At 45.4% G+C, this 16,555-nt stretch overlaps 1 protein-coding gene across 1 annotated transcript in view; it reads left to right on the top strand.

Annotated features, from left to right (window-relative positions):
- The window catches only part of OVCH2 (ovochymase 2), a 104,430-nt gene that overhangs the window by 56,160 nt on the left and 31,715 nt on the right, over positions 1 to 16,555 (top strand). Inside the window, exons 19-21 of the mRNA XM_088449004.1 lie at positions 32 to 171; positions 3,999 to 4,161; positions 13,071 to 13,194. Coding sequence (XP_088305130.1) covers positions 32 to 171; positions 3,999 to 4,161; positions 13,071 to 13,194 — 427 coding nt within the window. The remainder of the gene's footprint in view (positions 1 to 31; positions 172 to 3,998; positions 4,162 to 13,070; positions 13,195 to 16,555) is intronic.

Consider the following 16,555-nt stretch of genomic DNA (forward strand, 5'->3'; position numbering starts at 1 on the left):
AAAAATCTGACCAGTGTTGTGTAATCTACAGATGAGAAGCCCGCAAAGCTTCAGCAGCTGGAGGTGCCGGTACTTACGGATGATGTCTGCAAGGATTATTACTACGGTTTTATTACCGACAGGATGTTTTGTGCTGGGACTGCGACAAACAAATCCAGTGTTACTTGCCCAGTAAGTACAACTCATTGGAGGAAGGGGGTGGAGAGCAAGATAAAAAAAAATGACATAGTGTAAGTGGTTAGAAGATCCACCAACTGCAGCGATGGTTTCCAGTAGAAGTTTGTAAATGACCTCTTAGAACTAGGCCCATGCACTAAATATCACAATTGACTATAGTACAGTATTCAGTGCTATGGATGGAAGGTATAATTCATCTGGTATCTGATGAGATTGGCAGGTGCTACATTGGTTACACTCATCACCCGCCTAGATATATTTGACCTAGGAGGAGACAACTGGAAACAGGTAGAGAGTTGGCAGAAGTACTGCTGGGGAGGAGAGTACAAGTGTATGAGAAGAGGTTTCCCAAAATCTAACAATCCTTTTAAATAAAGCAGTTAAAAAAAAATTATATATATTTGCTTAAAGCGAATTCCCACAGACTGTGAGAATCTGCTTGTGTGGCAGGTGAGCGTTTCTCCAGCCTGTGCCAGGCTGTTCTGTTCTGTGGACTCGATTCCAAAGACACACTGACCTGGCTCATATGACCGTCTGTCTACATGTGCTTTATGGTTCTATTGTATTCTACATTCCCATGTACTTAAGCCCTTCAGGTTGCAATAACATACAAAAAATCCTTGCCTGAGCAAGTAAAGATAACTCCTTTGTGAGGTACTCTTATTATCAGATAAGGTAATACAGTAAGAAATTATGATTTATATTAAAATATAAAATGTTATTTGTATACTCATTAAAATATAAAAGGAAATAATTGTAACGTAATGAGTTATTTCCTGGATATGATTAAATATTAGATATCAGTGAGTCCACAATTGACCCCTAATCACTGATAATTGAGTCGAATATATACTGGTAAAATACTCCTTAGTTAGAAAAGAAACATATTTCCCCAGTGGGATGTGTAAGGAGTAAGTATCTCTCAGTCACAGACATTTACTAGGTATTTAATTCTGGGATTAGACACTTCTATTGAGATACAACAGTATAAAGGTGGGTGAAACACAAAATATAATCCTTGTTTGAGAGTGTACAATATTACCCTCAAAACGAAAAATATGTCATGTTAGGCAGAGCAAATGTTTAACTCTAAACAAAACAAAGTTCATGCGACATTCCACAGTATTTTTAAAGATATATATATATATATATATATGTGTGTGTGTGTGTGTGTGTGTGTGTGTGTGTGTGTGTGTGTGTGTGTAATCATCGTTAGGAAAAACCAGACAAAGCCGATAATGTTGCCATTCTCAATCATATAACAGTTGGATAAATGAGTTGCAAGATAGTGTCACAATAAGATAAAATCATGGAAACAATAACAGATGGAAAATAAGACTATATATAATAAAATATACTACAATTGCAAATTCACATATAACAGTCAATGGGGCAGATGTATGAAGCTCTGGAAAGTGATTAAGTGGATAGTGATAAACGACCAGCCAATAAGCTCCTGACTGTCATGTTACAGGCTGTGTTTCAAAAATGACAGTTGGGAGCTGATTGGCTGGTCGTTTATCACTCTGCACTTTATCACTTTCCAGAGCTTCATACATCTGCCCCAATGTCTGGTGAGTAAAGACAGTTATCCCCATGGTAACAGGAAAATGGAAACATATAATCATTTAAGCTGTGATCTTAACCAGAGCTATGTTCATTATACAGCCGTTTATTTGTTATTATGGCTGGTATTGTAATTTTTTTTAAGATTGCAGTAATGTTCCCCAACAGAACTTAAAACATAATTTCCCTGTTGCAAATACGATTTATGGTGCTGGTATATAATGTGTTTCTCTGTAGTGAAGTGGATAGAATAAAGTTAGTCACATAAGTGTCACTCCACTTCTGCTGTCACTCATAAAAATGAGTGATGAGAGAGTGAGAGGGACTAGTTCTCATGAAACAACAGTAGAGTGTCAAGACTGTTAAGGATTTCAGGGGTGTTAGATTAACTCTGTTGCCACAGGCATTGCAGAGATAAAATGCGCCCAAATCAGTCAGACTTAACGCCAGAAATAAAAGAAAATATACCTGTTAATGTATTGCCTTCATGAAGTTCGTCCTAGTAACAGACAGGTTATTGTGCTGTGCTGAGAGTGGGGATTCCTAATTAGACTAAGGTGTCACCCATATCATACACTTCATATGGACACAGCATGTATTTAGAGAGAGTGTGTCAGGAGCTGGAGAGGCACTTAGGCCTTGCGGCTGGGTACAGTAACGGTACTGTAACACAGTGATCAGTCAGCATGTAGCTGAGAGCAAGCACCGCAATCAGCTGGTCTGCCCAGCAGTGAGCCGTCCGGCTAGCGTTGCAGGGAAATCCCCTCCGTCTCACCTTGTAGTAGAGGTGTCAGCGTATTGCTGAAAGCTGCTATGAAGGTCAGCTGACCCAGCCAGGAAAGCTTTGCTTTGCTTGACGCGCGTTTCGCCTAGAGCTTGGTCACAAGAAAAACTGCCTGTAACATTGCACATCCGGTTTGCTGATGAATAACTACTTTTTTTGAAGGATGGAATGAGATAACGATTATGTTTCTTCTTACGCTCTCTCGGTCTCTCATTGGGGTACATGGGAGACACTTAGCCAGACAAGTTTTTAATTTATTATATAAATTAATGGAGTGGGAGGGAAATATCCAGAACATTTGGGTACGTTCCAGGTTTGGAATTTTAGAATTATTTGTCAGAATAGATCAGTAGAAAGTCATTGGTGATCATTTATGAAATGCGCAAGATACGAAACGCAGAACATTTTGTTTTTGTACCTGTGTACCTTGATGGTCTATAAAGCGTGGGTGGGGTATGATATCCCGGCAGTCCGGATGCCTGCTGTCAAAATGCCGACAGCACATCCCGATGTTAGGAATCCCGACACGGGTCGGGTAAGTATACTAACCCTCCCCCCTTCTCTTCCTAACCATCCCTTCTTGCACCCTAACCCTCCCCACCCTGCACTCTATCCCTCCCCATTAGTACCTAACCCTAACCCTCCCCCCCTTGGTTCCTAAACCTAACCATCCCCTCTTGGTTCCTAAACCTAACCATCCCCTCTTGGTTCCTAAACCTAACCAACCCCCCTTTGTTCCTAACCCTAACCCCCCGCCACGATGGTGCCTAACCCTAACCCCCCATGGTGTCTAATGCTAACCCCCCCCACGCTGTTAACAGATAAGGGCACCCCGCTTACCTACGATCGTGATTCCGTCTGTTGGGTTTCCGGTGTCGGTGTGTAGGTTGGAATTCGGGGTTTGGCCGCCTATGCCTAGTCCCGGGTCGGGATTCTGACGCCGGGAATTCAACAGACTGCATCCCGGCCGTTGGTATTTTGACTACATCCCATTGAGCGCACATCAGGATGTTACCCCTTGGTGCGCTAGGGTGGCAGAAAAGCCTGAAGATACACATTGTATAAACATATAAACATGACTGTATGACCTGCACTGTAGTTGCATAATATAGCATACATAGTATATGAAAATGTAGAAGAACATATAGGGTGGAATGTATCCTGCATTGCATATTGCTTGCGTTACATCCCGCCACTCTATGAAAACCGTATGCATGAATAATTGCAGATGTGAATGGAAAGAACAGCTCTTCCTATTGCCTTGTGAGGACTTCCGGGTTATGACCTGAAAGTCCTACTGCGTATGCCCAAGTCGCGGGGAAGGTCAGAGGGGGATCCTTTGAAAATCTCCTAATTATTACTTTATTTATCAGTAGGGGGAGCTCTACAAAATAACACAATGAAGCTAAATGCTGCCCTGTCTCCTGTTGCTATACATGCAGTAATGTGAATTGTATATTGTCTGTTACAGGGGCATTCTGGTGGTCCCCTGGTTTGTCTTTCTGATGATCCAGCAATCTACTTTATTCTTGGTATTGTAAGCTGGGGTGTTGGATGTAAGGAACATCCCATGCCTGGAGTGTACAGTAGAGTTCCTTTATTTGTTAAATGGATAGAGGAAATAATTTGGGCGGGTAAGTGTTTTTCTTTTGTTCACTGTCAAATTTATTTTGTCTTTGTAAAGACAGGACAATATAAGGTGTCCTCATAGATATGCGCCCACTCACCACTAAGGCAGCCTCAACCCTGACCTAAAGCGTCTCCATCCCGGATCTCAGCTGGCTACCAGGGAAGATGCCTCTCTTTTTTTTAATCCAAGATGGCCGATGTGAAACTGCTGGTCCAAACGGAGAAGTTTCACATGGGCCACTTTGGATTCAAAACAAGGCTGCCTCTTCCCTGGTAGCCGGCTGAGATGAGGGGATGAGACAGAACCATTGTATGCCATCCAGGTGAGTAGTAGGGTAGGGCAAGGGTAGCCGATGTTCGGGGTTTAGGAGAGGTAGCCTATGTCCTGGTGTGGGGGTGTATAGATAAGCGAGCATGCCCCAAATTAGTGGGGGTGTTGCCACACACCCCTTGCCCTAAGCCTGCTTCTGGGCTTACATATAATTGGATATAAGTTACATTATTTTATATAAGATCAGCACTATCAATACTACTCATGCGCACCACATTCTTCTCCCTGTCTGCTCCAAGTGGAAAACAATGAAATATATTCAAGGGCAGGAAGATGTACGAGTCCCCAATGAACTGTTTGTTGCAGAACTGCATTTAAATAGGGGGCAGTACTGTTTGTGAGAACAACTGGGTGAGCAGCCGAGGACAAGGTTTGGACATACACTTTAGGTGATCAATTTGCTCCCAACTGCAATTGCACTATATTTGCTCCAGTTGCAAATTCATAGGTCAATTTCAGTACATATATACAGGGCCGACGCTAGGCTTTACTGCGCCCAGCGCCATCCTGTGTTGCCGCCCCTTCCCTCCTCCGCTCCCTCCCCCTGAGCGTTTATCATGAAAATAGCGCCAGGTGGGAAGGATGGCTTTTCCTGCGCCCGCCGGATCCCATTGGCGCTCCAGGAGGCAGGCCGCAGACCGGCTTGCCCAGTGCCTGAAGCCGCTACTGCATATATATATATATATACATGCTGTATATATACATACATAATATGATCATTCATCCAAAAAATCAGCTACTTTATATTAACCTTACATGAAACCATTCTAGAGACTAATGGTGCTGACATACAAAGCAATATTGCTACGGATATTGCAGCACAACAAATGCAATGCCCTATAAGTATAAATCAGCTGGGTTCATATTGGGCATTGATATAATGTGTGTAATAAAAAGTAAGCACCAACAGTGTATACTGAGCATGCTGGAAATGGCAGTCTGTAGATGACCACATCAAGCCTGTCCATGTGGTCACCTTCCAACCAACCTAATCCCTGAATTAAAAGCAGAAGTTACCCGGCTGATAGACACAAGCTCTGCAGAGCTGCAACGTGTCCAATATAGCCATCCACAACTGGGCAGTGATCTGGTCACTCAGCACTCTGACTGCGAGACAGTTGATCAACTTTAGACTCAACTTAAATGACCTACCTGGTTATCCAAGTAATATGGAAGCCATAGGAAAAGTTTGTTAACCTTATTTAAAGTTTTGTATTTATTCATTTTAATTATTTTAAATCATTCGTTGAAGACCTGAAGGAAACCGAAAACTCATTTGCTGATACTGAAGACCAGCATAATCAACTTGCCAGTTCAGAGGCTTTGCTGCCAGGTACAATTAATTTTAAATATGGCTACAAGTTATTTATATTTTTGTATTAGTTACAGATGTGTACAGTATCTGATCTAGTTACTGGTGTTAAGTGTGTACATTGATGCATGTCATTATCATGGGATGCCACAATGCTTGTCCTCTATTGATGCTGTGCTTACAGACGAAATAATAAATATGTAAAACATGAGCCTAATAGAGCCTTCACGGACGGGCCTTGCAGCCGCACACTATACTAGAACGCAGACTGCATGTCAATTTCTACTAAGACCATTCCATGTCATCTACTAGTGCTCCTGAAACAACATTTGGAAGTTTCCTATCTGATGAAGCATGCTGCGACTCGCGAAACGCTTCATTTATTTATATTATTGGAACCCGAACTGCTTTTATGGAACACTGTCTATTCCAATGTCTAAGAAAGAAATGAGAATTGAACTACGGATGTGTCCACTTACACCTAACTTACTCCATACAGGGCGAGACACCCGGCACCCTGAGAGGAGTAGCGTACTGTCATTTTTGTTTTCAATATTATGTTTTATTTGCATCACAGATGCGGAGAAACACCCCTCCCAGTGTACTAGAGACTCTGGGCTGCGACCTTAACTGCACATGAATTAGTTTTAAAACACGCACAAAGTCGCAGATGAAGCGCAACGGAAACTGAGATAAAGCCGCGGACGCTGGATCGTAGGACTTCGTACACAGGGCCTGATTCAGACCCGGTTGCAAGGCTGCGTTCACACACAGCCTGTTGATGCAAAAATATGGTAATGACCACATACGCACTGTAACCGCAGCCCAATAAGTAGACACCCAACACTACATAATGCCGCCTACTTCCCTTCACTTACGTTCTCGCAATACAGCGAAAACATCGGTAACATCGGGAACCATCGGACCCACACGAATAAGTTGTGGTTGACCTGACCCTACAACAGACATTGCTAATGTTTGTGTGTGTAACTAGACGTTAGGATGCGTATGCCGTCGCTGGGGCCTAATTATGCACGCCCCTGAAACGGCGTCTAGACGCCCAGGCACGCATGTGTTTCTTTGACCACCCCCCGTCACCACCCTCAAACGGTCACTTCCTGTCAATCACTGTATAAAGCATCTGCGTGCTCGCTGTGGTCGCTGAATCGCGCACTTGCACTGCGATGCATTAGAAGAATGCAAACATCGACAGGCCGCGTGCGAATGCAGCCTTGCGGCCGGGTCTGAATCAGGCCCACAGATTTAGACTCAGTCACACGCAGATATACAAATGTCGCACATCAAGTTGATCAGTGTAATCTATGAAAGTAGTTTTCTTGCTCCTAGTTATTTTATTTATGCGAATAAGACGCACATCTTGAGCAAGAGAGACGCTCGGCATGGCCGAGTTGCCCGGGAACAAAAATAATGGTCCCTTTTTACTATTCCCCACTTTTATTTATTGTACTGTTTTGCATTCCCCGTAGGAGTTGAATTCTATTTTTACTCATCACTTTAATCAGGGATTCATCAGACCTGTGCTTAGAGCAATCTCTCGCCAGTATATCTGGGAAATAATAAATGTACCCCCCCCCCCTTTAAAAAATTTATTAATTAGATCTTATGTTGTTTGAATCTAAGAAACTAACAATACACAATATATCAATAGTTGGTGCAGTGTATCAGATTGATAACTATCTTTTTTTTTTCTTTTCTTATAAATTCTTTATTTACATTTTTCAAAGGAAAACTGCAATTTCATCTTTTTACAATAAGGAGTTATTAATTGTCAGTTTATGATATGCTTCTATTGTTGCATTTTTGGCTACCTGATGCTGATGGCGTCTTAAGATCATTTGCTGCTTAGCCAGATCCTGGAAAGTAAGGCTATGGGGTCAATTCAATTAGGTGCCATTTGGATCCTGCAAGCCGCTCTGTGGGCCTGATTCAGACCCGGTCGCAAGCGCTGAGCGCTCGCAACCGGGTCGATGGTGGCCCAGAGCGCATGCGCACGATGGAGCCGGCTCCGTCGTGCGCATGCGCGAGACCCGGATAGCGACGGGGGTGGCAGCCCAGACGGAGGCGTTCCCATGAGAACGCGGAGAGGCCCCACTGACATCACAAGTGATGTCAGTGGGAGAGCTTTCGGCTCTGTTCGAGCCGAAAACTCTCTGGGGCTTGCGGCCACGAGACCCTACCACAAGGGTCTCGTCGCAAGCCCGATGGTTGCGATGGTCTTGACCATCGCGACCATCATCATGGCCGCTCGCTATAGTGGTGGGTGGTCACCCACAGCTATGCGAGCGGCCAGGAGGCCGTTCTAAAAAAAAAACAAAAGACCAGCCCTGATTCAGAGCGAGCGCTCTGTCAGAGCGTCCGGCTCTGAATCAGGGCCTCAGGGCGAATTTGCACTGCAAATAGCATTTGCAATTCTATTCCAAACTTGCTTTGCTTTTTACGTTTTCTTGTGTGCACCTTCCTGAGCAGGTGAAAGGTTAAGGAAAATCTTTATTTTAAGGTAAAAATATGGGGACACAGGCCCTGATTCAGAGCCGGATGCTCTGACAGAGCGCTCGCTCTGAATCAGGGCCGTCCTTCTTAATTTTTAAAGCAGCCTCCTGGCCGCTCGTATAGCTGTGGGTGACCACCCACAGCTATAGCGAGCGGCCAGGAAGATGGTCGCGATGGTCAAGACCATCGCGACCATCGGGCTTGCGACGAGACCCTTGTGGTAGGGTCTCATTGCCGCAAGCCCTGGAGTGCTTTCGGCTCTATCAGAGCCGAGAGCACTCCCACTGACATCACTTGTGATGTCAGTGGGGCCGGCCCCAGACGGTAGGCATTCCCATGGGAGCGCCTCCGTCTGGGCAGCCACGCCCTTTGGTACAAGACCCGAAGCGACGGCTTGCCCGTCGCTATCCGGGTCTCGTGCATGCGTGAAACAGGTATGTGGAGGTGTAAATGATGTGGGACAGGTACGTAGAGGTGTAAATTATGAGGACCATAAAGGTATGTCAGTTTTCAATGAATTTTGCTAAAAAGCTTAATAAGTTAATTGATATGGGACTTGTATGTGGAGGTTTCAATTATGTGGGACTGGTATGTGGAGGTTTCAATGATGTGGGACTGGTATGTGGAGGTTTCAATGATGTGGGACTGGTATGTGGAGGTTTCAATGATGTGGGACTGGTATGTGGAGGTTTCAATGATGTGGGACTGGTATGTGGAGGTGTAAATTATGAGGGTCAGGTATGTGCAGGTGTAAATTATGAGGGACAGGTGTGTGGAGGTGTAAATGATGAGGGACAGGTATGTGGAGGTGTAAATGATGAGGGACAGGTATGTGGAGGTGTAAATGATGTAGGACAGGTATGTGGGGGTGTAAATGATGTGGGACAGGTGTGTGGAGGTGTAAATGATGAGGGACAGGTATGTGGAGGTGTAAATGATGAGGGACAGGTATGTGGAGGTGTAAATGATGTGGGACAGGTATGTGGAGGTGTAAATGATGTGGGACAGGTATGTGGGGGTGTAAATGATGTGGGACAGGTATGTGGAGGTGTAAATGATGTGGGACAGGTATGTGGAGGTGTAAATGATGTAGGACAGGTATGTGGAGGTGTAAATGATGAGGGACAGGTATGTGGAGGTGTAAATTATGTGGAATGTGGGACAGGTATGTGGAGGTGTTGCATTAATATAGTCTAGGGGTTTTAGAACTTGCACATGAGAGATAAAAGTGTTTATTCCAACTTTTTACAAACTTGTATAAAAATACTGAAAAATGCCGGAAGAACTCTACTTTGCTGAAAAACACTTGCTTGCTATCATTTTTCCACCAGTAATAAAAACTGTGAAAATCAGCCATTTGACACTCATGTACGTACTGTATGTCCACTGACAGCTTTCTAAATGGGTCAAACTATGAATGAACACTATAGACCTCTCCAAACCCAAGCAAACCTGACATTAAACCATTTAATAAATAGCCCTGCAACAGCATTTCAATAATTTGATCCCATATATAAATATATAGACCCCACATTGCATTACTAACCCCTACAATCTATTAATAGCCCCATCAACCTTACTTTATATGAATATTTCACACATTTAATGGAGACTCCAATTAAATAACTCACAATATATTCCTGAACTGCCCCACAAGTAATAGCTCCGCTACATTAATACTCCCACATTGCATTAATAGTACCCACCAGCCCCTATATTAGTCCTAATACATTTCATTAATACACACTACAACATTACATTAGTACCTTCCCTCACACTACATTACATTCACAGTAACCATCTCCCATATTACATTAATAGCCCCCACAAACACAGAACATTAATATCATAGCCTCCACACAAACACATTACATTTCATTAGTATCTTCCCTCACACATATTGTATTAACACTCTCACTACACTATATTACACTAATAGCTCCACTACATTACAGTAATAGTGACCACCATCTCCCACATTACATTAATAGTGACCACCATTATCCACATTATAGTAATAGAGACCACCATTTCCCACATTACATTAATAGCCTCCACACATACACATTACATCAGAGGTGGCCAGACTTTGACTCTGTGATCTACTTTTAAAGCTAAAAACTCATCATGATCTACCGAGCCCTAAAAAGGGAGAGTGGCATGCAAAAAGGGACGTGACCTCACAGCAAGGGATGACACACAGTAGTGTCCCTTATAGGCAATGCCCAGAGTAGTGCCCCTTATGCAATGCCCATTGTAGTAGTGCCCCTTATACAGTGCCCCCAGTAGTAGTGCCCCAAACACATAAAAGACACACACACAAACAACACTGAATCCCCGCTCCTGCGCCTGCCGCCGTCCTACTGCTCCTCCCGCTCGGCCCTATGGGAGAGATGTCATGACGTCTCTCCCATAGTACCCACTGCGGGAGCCGGAAGGCGGAGCTCAGGAGTAAGCTCCAGCCTCCAGCAGCTTCTGCAGGGAAGGAGCTGCTGGGTTCCTGCTGGTAACAAAATCTCAGCGGGCGCCCAGCAAATGGAGTAGGCAGCGGCGGCACCTCTCCAGGTTGGCGTCGGCTAAGAGTATTGCGCTGGCCCTGGGTGCAGCAGCCAGTAAGAATCTGCCTGACTCTTATTGGCTGCTGCTGGCTGCTCGTGGACATCCACCGCGATCAACTGGTTGTTTGTCCGCTGTCCACCGGTCCATCAACGTTTTACCCACCCCTGCATTACATTGTACCCCGCCGCCACACTTAAGCTGGGTACACACTAGGTCTACACTGACGATTGCTAAGTGTAAACTAGGGGTGAGCGGGTTCGGTTTTACTCGGTTTTACTTGGTTCTTTTCGCCACTTTACCGCAATTTCGGCTCGAATTCATTCGCTATCCAAAACACATGTTCGGCGATAGCCAATAAAAAGATCCGAGTAAAACCGAGTACAACCGAACCCGCTCACCCCTAGTGTAAACACATTTACCAATTCGTCTGTCAGATATGCCAGGTTTGACAGCTCAAATGGGCGGGCATTTAAATCGCCCTCCCAGTTGAGCTATCAGTCACCGCCGGGTCCCGCAGCATGTGTACTGGCGATTGGCAGGTCACCTGTACACACCAGTAGATGACCGATATATCTTTCACAATAGCAGATGACCGATATATCTGCTGTGCTGCACAGCAGATTGGATATGTCTGTAAATGACGTTGTTCACAGACATATCCGCTGTACACACCCGGCGATGCACTATAGATATATCGCCCGTTCCATCGAATGGGTAAAATATCTATCATTGTGTACCCAGCTTTACCTGATTTGCAGATGATTGATGTGGGAGAGTCTTCTGTCTGACTACTGCATAATTACACTTCCTAAGGTTTCCTCCTGTAATTACCCTCAATCTTCCCCTATATATTTAACATAGCTGTCTGCAGGGCACATTGCTGTAAAAATGTTTGCTGTAACAATATAATTAAGTTTTTAGGAGTCTATGACCTAATAATCGCAGTACTGTCGCAATTATTATGTATCTAACTCGCATTGTATATTTTAATTTTTAATGAAAATATCCCTGCTATGTACAAAGGGGAACTCGCAAGGACAGTGGTTGCGGTAAAAAACCTCTGTCCCTGCAAGTTATATCCCCGGCATTTAGGAGAAGTCTTCTGCAGAAGTGAAAAACTTCTCCAGGGGAGGCTGCGCACAGCGTCAGATTCCGGAGTCGGCCGGGGGCTACAGGGCAGAGATCAAAAGATCTCTCTCCTGCACCTGGAGCCTCCATAGGCTTCAGATGTTGTAAACTACCGGGGCTAAATGCAGAAAAGCTTTGATTTTTGGAGTTTAGTACATAGGGATCAGATCGCAGCCCCCCCATTGATTATGTGCTAATTATCACTTTGCCTGAGATTTCTGTGAAATCTCCTGCATTGTGCTATTAGTACATTGGAACGATACAAAACTGTCTGAGGTCCCCAGTTAATCAAGTAGCAACAAGAAACACTCAATGCACCCCACTCATTCCTTCACAACGTGCAATATTTAATTTCTCTCAGATGCCACCATTTTGTCATGCAAACCTCTGTGCTTCCACTTGTGCCAATGACTTCGGTATGAAATACCGATGGACGGGATGGCGGCTGTCTGTACGCTGACAGCGGCATCCCGACGGTTCGAATCCCGACAGGGGAACGGTAGGTAATGTTCCCCTGTCCTATTTACCCCGTAACCCTCCTTTCCTGTACCCTAATACTAACCCTCGCTATCCCGCAGACTAACCTTCCCCCCCTTAGTGCCTAACACTCCCCCCTTAGTGCTTAACCATGACCCCCAGAACCTAACCAGACCCTGCCCGGAGCCTAACCCTAACCTCCCTCCTGCTCAGAGCCTAATGTTAACTCCCCCCGGGGCGCCTAAACCTAAGTCCCCCCCCCCACAGCTGATACTCCCCTATCCAAGGTGTCCTTACGATCGGGATGCCGCATGTCCGGGATCCCAACGTCGGCATACCGAGTCGTGTCAGGATTTCGTCGCCGGTGTTGCCTCATCGTCCGGGATTCCAATGCCAGGGTTCCAGCAGATGGCATCCCGCTTGTCTGGATCCTTACCGCATCCCGTGCCAATTAAAGGTATATGGCGTCACATGATATCGCATGCACTATGCACCTGCAGTACTGTCATTTTATTAATGACTGTCAGTGATCAGCATAGAGCTAGGACACTGGTAAAATGGTGCCTAATTCACATCATAGGTGTCTTTATTTACAGACGGTGCTCCCTCCAATAACCCCAGTCCTTCTCAAGACAGCTATGTTGCCTGTAGAGACGGGATGTCCCTGCAGTCACCAGGGGAGCTGAAACTGGTTGTCTACAGTCAGGACAAGGGTTTCAGGTAAGTGTGAATATGAGTTCATTTCCTCATTGCCTATATTAAACATAATATAGTTTGGGGGAGGAATCGGGACGTTTTATGATGCATGTGTTTATCCACAATAGTAGCGTCATGGATTTGCATTGTGCGTTTCCACTTATATTAGCCTCATAGCATATAAAGTACTGTGGTGCCTATTTTTCTATTTACGAAAACTCTCCCAATTGTTGAAATTTAGAATTAAAAATTATTTGTTTCTCCCATATTCTAAGAAAAAAAAAAGTAGTGCTCACTCGTCGCACCGAGATGTAGTCAGCATCCCGACAGTCAGATTGCCGACGGTCACAATACCGACAGCGGCATTCTGACTGTCCGAATACCTACAGATTTCGGAGGTAAGTATGAGGGTTATGGGGAGGGTTAGGCTGCAGGACAGGAGGCTTAGTGTTAGGCTGCAGGAGGGGTGGGTTAGGGTTAGGCTGTGGGGAGGGGAGGGTTAGGCTGGGGTTAGGCTGCGGGGAGGGGAGGGTTAGGCTGCATGAGGGGCGGGTTAGGGTTAGGCTGCGGGGCAGGAGGGTTAAGGTGCAGGAAGGAAGGATTAGGCACTAGGGGGAGGGTTAGGCTGTGGGAAGGGCGGGTTAGGGTTAGGCGCTAGGGGGAGAGTTAGGTTGTGGGAAGGTTAGGGTTAGGCTGCGGGGCAGGAGAGTTAGAGTTAGGCTGCAGGAGGGGAGGGTTAGGGTTAGGCTGCGGGGCAGGAGGGTTAGAGTTAGGCTGCAGGAGAGGAGGGTTAGGCACTAGGGGAGGGTTAGGCTGTGGGAAGGTTAAGGTTAGGCTGCGGGAGGGTTATGGTTAGGCTGCAGGACGGGAGGGTTTGAGTTAGGCTGCAGGAGGGGAGGGTTAGGCTGTGGGGTGGGAGCGTTAGGGTTAGGCTGCGGGAGGGTAGGGTTAGGCTGTGGGACAGGAGGGTTAGAGTTAGGATAAAGGAGGGTTATGGTTAGGCTGCAGGACGGGATGGTTTGAGTTAGGCTGCGGGAGGGGAGGGTTAGGCTGTGGGACGGGAGGGTTAGGCTACGTGAAGTTAGGGGAGGGTTAGGCTGTGGAACAGGGGTTAGGCTGCGGGAGGGTTAGAGTTAGGCTGCGTGATGGGAGGGTTAGGGTAAGGGTTGTAATACTTACCTCCTCAATCTCTCAGTATACTGACTGTCGGCATCCTGACCATCGGAATCCTTAACATTCCGTCCCACCAATATGGGCCTGCAGTATTAATAATTAACTCACTGCCAGACTCCACCATTCTTAAGCATGCTGAGCCAGATTTGGGTTTTCAGTTCCATTAGTTAGAAAAGCATTGTGGTACCTTCACTACCGGCATGAACACCTGATGGGGTAGCACCGGCAGTATCCCCATTAGGGCAATGTGATAACGAGCACTATTGGCAATTAAATAAAATCCCACTTTAGCTAATATTAGGGGATTGGTATAATGGGTGAGTGCTGTTAATTTCTATCTTAACCATTAGATGGCAGTAAGGTTCACATACAGTGTTCTCAGTGACTGCACAGCATTTGTTTTATGCTGTAGAAGGTTTATTTTTGTTTTGCAGCAAATGTAAGGAAGTGGCTATTTTTGGCAATGGTAAATTAATTCTGTTAGGCCAGTTAAGGATCATTGCAAGCAGGTTGGTAAACGTATGAGATCTACTGTATAATGTACCCTCTTGTGCTTCTCCTTACTTTACTTTCATCTACTTCTTACCCCCCACCAGGGCACCTAACACTTGGTTGCTTCTGCAAAGTTGCATATCTAGGTGTTATGGTCACTTATGTAGCAATGTATATTATCCATGTCCTTGTCCTATATTGTATTGTATTGTAAGTCACTTGTTATATTTATTTGTTTATGTACTATGGCCCTCATTCAGAGCCGTTCGCTATTTGCGGTCGTTCATTCAAAAACAAGGGGTGGCTATTCAAATGATCCGTTCGCACATTGCAGTCTGTACACACCTCTAAGTCTGAACGAGCGAGCAAAACATACGCTCGTTTATTTGATAAAAACGCCCCCTGGCCGCTCGCACCATACGTCATGTCCGCTATTTATTATATTAATCGAGTACATCGTACAGCGTATGAACTGCTCGCTATTCTTGTGGTTGGTTTTTTCAACCGCTATTTTGCGAGCAGTTCTGAGTTAAAAAAACCAAGTGACGTGGTCAATGACGCTGCTGTATTAATTATGCACTCCCTTAAAACGCCCATTTTGACCTTTAAGCACGCCTTTTTTTCGAATTCCACTCCCCCGTTTTCAAGCACTTTCCCCTGTTACCACCCACATACGCCTCATTCTGTCACTCAAAATAGCAGGCACTCGCTATATAGCGTACAAACGATTTTCGGCCGCACTGACTGGTTCGCGCATGCGTACTAAAAACCGTACGCATGCGCAGATGTGCGAACATCGCTCGGAACGAGCGTACTGCCGCTAGCGAGCGGCTCTGAATGAGGGCCTATGTGCGGAACACTTGTGACGCCATATAAATAAAGGATAATAATAATAGTTAGGGACATATTTATCAAGCTCTGCAGAGCCTTTTATCTGGTGGCCCTTGGGGCATTATGCAACCCATCGTAATATCTACACTAATTCTTTTTTTGTTTTTTTAAATAATCCCATTCAAAAATTGCAGGAGTGATTGAGGAGCACAGCTCTGTGTGTTATGCAACTGATATATACATTATACTAGTCCACAAATGGTTGCTGTTGAATGGATACTATAGCATGGAGGCCCCCTCACTGCTCTGCACAGCTCCCCTGCTCCACCACCCACCCTCCAGTAATAACGGACCACATTTCATATAAAACAAGCAATGGTGCCAGAAAGTACAACAGAACCCCCCTCCCCTCGTGGTCACATCACTATCCCTCTGAAGCCGTTCCACAATCCCTGGCCACGCCAAGACCCTATTACCAGGGAGCTCTATGCAGCCAAAGATAGTAGACAGCCGGGACGTTCAGGAGGATCAGCGTAGACTGAGACAGAAAGCAGGGATCAGAGCAGGCCAGGAGGAGTCAGTGCAGGCCAGGACGGACACAGGCACAGCAGTCACCGCAGACGACACTCAGCACATGCACTCCTGTGCATGAAATGAACGCCGCAATACTATAGGCACGAATCTCCGCGGGGGGCTGATGAGGATCTGCTTCCTCCCTCACTGCAAAATATGGTAGCCAGGCAGCAAAATCTGGTAGCCATGGCAACCTGGCCCCTGGGATTCGTCAAGCCCTGCATTAAGGCAGGGCATCAGAACAGCTATTATTTGTTGATAATGTAAATACCAACAGAATATGAACTGTGCAGTTTGGGCAACCTTAAAAATAGGG

The sequence above is a fragment of the Taudactylus pleione genome, unplaced genomic scaffold, assembly GCF_031769625.1.
Source record: "Taudactylus pleione unplaced genomic scaffold, aTauple2 ptg000475l, whole genome shotgun sequence".
Taxonomy (NCBI): Eukaryota; Metazoa; Chordata; class Amphibia; order Anura; family Myobatrachidae; genus Taudactylus; species Taudactylus pleione.